At 50.1% G+C, this 4,108-nt stretch overlaps 1 protein-coding gene across 1 annotated transcript in view; it reads left to right on the top strand.

Moving 5' to 3' along the window:
- The window catches only part of LOC117876609 (integrin alpha-X-like), a 24,589-nt gene extending 20,824 nt beyond the window's left edge, over positions 1-3,765 (top strand). The window contains exons 13-17 of the mRNA XM_034768861.1: positions 24-84; positions 261-374; positions 572-664; positions 841-951; positions 3,252-3,765. Of these exons, the coding sequence (XP_034624752.1) occupies positions 24-84; positions 261-374; positions 572-664; positions 841-951; positions 3,252-3,329 (457 nt within the window). The 3' untranslated portion in view covers positions 3,330-3,765. The remainder of the gene's footprint in view (positions 1-23; positions 85-260; positions 375-571; positions 665-840; positions 952-3,251) is intronic.
- The last annotated feature ends 343 nt before the right edge of the window (positions 3,766-4,108 follow it).

Below are 4,108 nucleotides of genomic sequence, written 5' to 3'. Positions count from 1 at the left end.
CCCCAACTGGCTCAGTGCGCCAGTGAGGCTGAAACGCCTGGTTCAAAGGACTTTGTGAAGCAAATGAGTGAGCGCCCCCTGCTGGTGAGTACAGGCTGGTGTGGATCCCAGCAGCCCCTTCCCCTCCACACTAACACAGACAGCAAGTGGGGGGCTGAGCTGGGAGAGGGACCCCTGCTATAGACAGACCCAGACCCTCATGGCCATGCTGAGCCCCTGCACACCCCCTGCCTCACCCGGCGATATCCTTCCACCCCCAGGACTGCTCCGTGGCCACCTGTAAGAAGATCCGGTGCAGAATCACCTCCCTGGAAATGCAGCAACCGCTGGAGTTTATGATCAAAGGGAACGTCAGCTTCCAGTGGGTCTCCCAGGTACAAGAGCTGCCTCTGCCTCCGCCTCCCAGCACTAGGGGAGGGACCCACCCAATGGGAACAGCCCCGTGCCTCTCAGTGCTGGGCAAGGAATCCCTGTGTGAACGGCCTGTAAATTGCTTTGGGTCCTCCTGGGACGATGCTCCATGCTGGTTTGTGTCATTTCTGGTCAGGGACGGTAAATTTCTCTGTTCCAGACTCAGCAGCAGAAAGTGAGTCTGGTGAGCGAGGCCCGGATTGAATACGAGGAGAAGAAATACACCCAGAAGGAGGGATTCATCCAGCGCCAGGTACCCGAGTGACTGCACCCGGGATAGAGAGAGCATCGGCCAGTGGTTAGAGCTGGGAGCCCGGACTCCTGGGTCCTGTCCCTGCTCGGGGAGGAAGTGGGGTCTGGTGTGTTAGAGCGGGGAGGGTGAGGGTGCCAGGACTCCTGGGTCCCCATCTCACAGTTCCTCTCCCCCAGATGCAGACCATGGTGGAGAGCTACAAGGTCTATAACTACCTGCCCATCATCGTGGGCAGCAGCGTGGGGGGCCTGGTCCTGCTGGCTCTCATCACCGCAGCCCTCTACAAGGTGAGTGGGGCAGGGCTTGGACCCCTCCCGCACAGCCCATCACGCTGGGGTCGGGGCTTGTGGCTCTCCCAGCTGGTGGAAAAGGGACATGGGTCTTTCCTTTGGAGGTTCCCACAGCCCGTCCCTCTCCCTCCTTGGCCATCTGCCTGTGTCTGTCTGGCTCTACCCCCTTTGTCTCCTTCCAGCTCGGCTTCTTCACGGGTTGTGGGAATTTGTGTGTGTCGGGGGTCAGGCCATATGTGAAGGTCAGACAGTTATTTAATGGCAGTAGAGCTTGAGATTCAAAAAGTTAAAGCTTTATAGCTATGCTGGGAAGGATGGATTTTTATTGATAAATACTGAATTAGGCACACACAAACTGCTGGCAAAATATTTCCATCGCTAATAATAAAAAAAATTCTGCTTGAGAACATATTGGAGTTTGATTTAAGGCTATTTACTTTGTATATTTATACACATGCTGTTAATAATTTGTGTTTGAATAGTTATAAAATGTGACCTTTTAAAATCAACGTCTGTTGTCTTTACAGAATTAGGGTTTGATTCCCCACCCCCACAGTAATTTTCCACAACTGAAAATTTAAATGAAAAACATCAAAAACTTTTGCTTAGAAATAAACAGTACTGTGCATGGAAATTATTTTAAAAAAGAATTCTGCCAAGCCTACTTATAACATTTAGAAACACAAATTGTCGACATCACATGACAAATTGTACAAAGTAATTATCCTGAAAGCAGCCCCAGTGACACCAGCACGGCTGAAAGTTTTCTACACAATAAGGTGGGACACTAGAAAGTTTTCCAGGAGCATTTTTCTTTCTTTGTCTAGCTGCACATTTTGATGGTTATCGATGGAAACGTTTCCCCTTGGTTTGGAGGCGTGCGCGGGGAAACTGATGTTTGCTGACAATTACCGCTAAAAATCTCATCGTCCCAAGCCTACCTAAAACGCGGAGTGAGTGGGCAACAAAATCGACCCCCAAAACCCCCGAACCCCTATATAGGTATTACTGTGTTCTGTTAGGGAATGACAGATCCTCAGAGCTGCATTCTCCTGCCCTGGTGAGATTCTAACAAATACATAAAGGATAAATGACATTCCCGTTGGGTGAATAGAAGAGATGTTCAGTGGTGAACAGGGGTGAGGCTCTGGCCCCTTTCCCCACAGCTGTGACCACAGCCGTTCTTTCTTGCACAGGGAGCCCTTGCCTTGCCCATCATGAGCCCCCACACCCAGCGCCTCCCAGGAGATTCAGCCCAGGAGGGAACCTTCCTCCCATCGTCCCCTCCCAGGAGACTCTGCCTCTCCCACCCTGCTCCTGCCCCTCCCTGTTGGTGAGCTGTGAGTCCTGCTCACGTCCTGGCGCTGAGAGAAACTGCCGTGGTTCAACAGGCTGAGCAGGGCCAGCTGCACACCCGGCCACGTGTCCTGCGTGGTAGATACAAATTCACTGCACGTGTGGCTGTCCACACTCACGTCTGGCAGAGGGACATCAAACCCCCAGACGTTAAATCTTTTCACTGGCAACAGGCAAGGCGGGACAAAAAGTGCCAGGCCAGTTAAAAATCATCCAAGTGGCAACACTATGTGGGATGCTCCGAATCCATATCCTGATGCCCCTTGCTGAACTTGAAACCTCCCAACCAGAGCGTCCGTGGCAGGGCTGGGAGCCAGGACTCCTGGACTCTATCCCAGGAGCTGTGGAAGGGAGTGGGGTCTAGTGGGTTAGAGCAGGAGGCCCGTTCTAGGCCGGTGTCTGACCCACGCTCGGCACAGCAGGGGCTCGCTCTCGGCCAGGGTCTGTGCAGCGCCCGGCACAATGGGGGCCATGGTCTCAGTTGGGGCCTTGAGGTGCTACTGGGTTACTTCCAATAAAACCAAGCTCTCAGAGTCATTCGCCTGCCTGGTCTGAAGTCTCAGGTCACTTCAAACTGTGGGTGTGTGTTTGTGGGAGTGACAGGGGCTGTGCTGTCCTACCTTCCACACCACACAAGGGAATGAAATCACTTTTAAAACTGATTGAAAAGGAAAAAAAATAAAAGCCTCTGTTCTGCAGGTTTAGCCTGAGGAACTCCCTGCCACATGTAGTAATGAGGCTGGGACCAAATACGTTCCTGTATTCACACCCTACGTACTATTGTAATAATCTTTGTACAAAGTATGCCTTGTGAGGTATAATTCGAAAACTCACAAGTTGTTGATCAGTATTGTCCTGATAAAATGTGTCTCAACATTGCATGTAAAGCTTTATAAGATTTCCCTGTATGATGATACTGACCTGTGTTCCCAACCCCACAGCCTTGCTCACGCAGAAGTTGGCAACCAGGTGTGGTCTCGAGAAAGGAATGTGCCTCCCTGAATTTGCATTTAATCTGAAAACTGTCATCAATCAGGGAGGGAAACAAAGGAAGCTCAATCGTGTGAGGAAAAGCCAGCTGTGAACATCCTTCACATAAACTCTGTGTGTCCTAGTGCCCAGCTGGAAATGTTTTTCAAGAGTGAGACTGAAACTATAAAAAGGAGGGACAACCCCTCCTTCCCTGCCCATGGCATTCACTGCACCTGAAGAGAGACAGGAAGTATTCACTGGATGCCGAGGAAGAGGGCCTGACGTACACAGTTTGATCTGGAAGGCAGCTGAAAGCAGGTGGTGAGAAACTTTGCTTGAATAGGATATAATTTAAGTTAGGCACCAGTAAATGTTTCATCTTTATTTTCTTTGTAACCATTTCTGACTTTTATTCCTCATTAGTTGGATTCACTTCAAATCTCTCTCTTTGTAGTTAATAAACTTGTTTTATTCTTTTATCTAGTCTAGTGTGTTTGAATGGAAGTGTCTGGGTAACTCTGATTTGGGGTGGTAATTTGTGGGCACAGGAATAATCTTACAGGAATAATGGACTTAATATGATTTGTAGTGTCCAGGAGAGAGCTGGGCAGTACAGGACATAGATTTCTGAGAGAAAATCTAAGACTGGGTGTGTGCTGGGGTCACCCTGCTGTATAACCCAGGCTGGTGAGAGCCAGAGTGTAACCCAGGTGTGGTTAGCAGGCTGCAGTTACACACACACACTCAGGGTGTGAGTTGCACGCTCTTAGGCTGTTTGTGAGTGGCCCAGATGGGCGTTATTTCAGCAAGAGTTTGTAAGACACCC

Source organism: Trachemys scripta, chromosome 4 (genome assembly GCF_013100865.1).
Source record: "Trachemys scripta elegans isolate TJP31775 chromosome 4, CAS_Tse_1.0, whole genome shotgun sequence".
In the NCBI taxonomy this organism is placed as follows: Eukaryota; Metazoa; Chordata; order Testudines; family Emydidae; genus Trachemys; species Trachemys scripta.
This window is presented reverse-complemented; position numbering and strand designations above follow the sequence as displayed.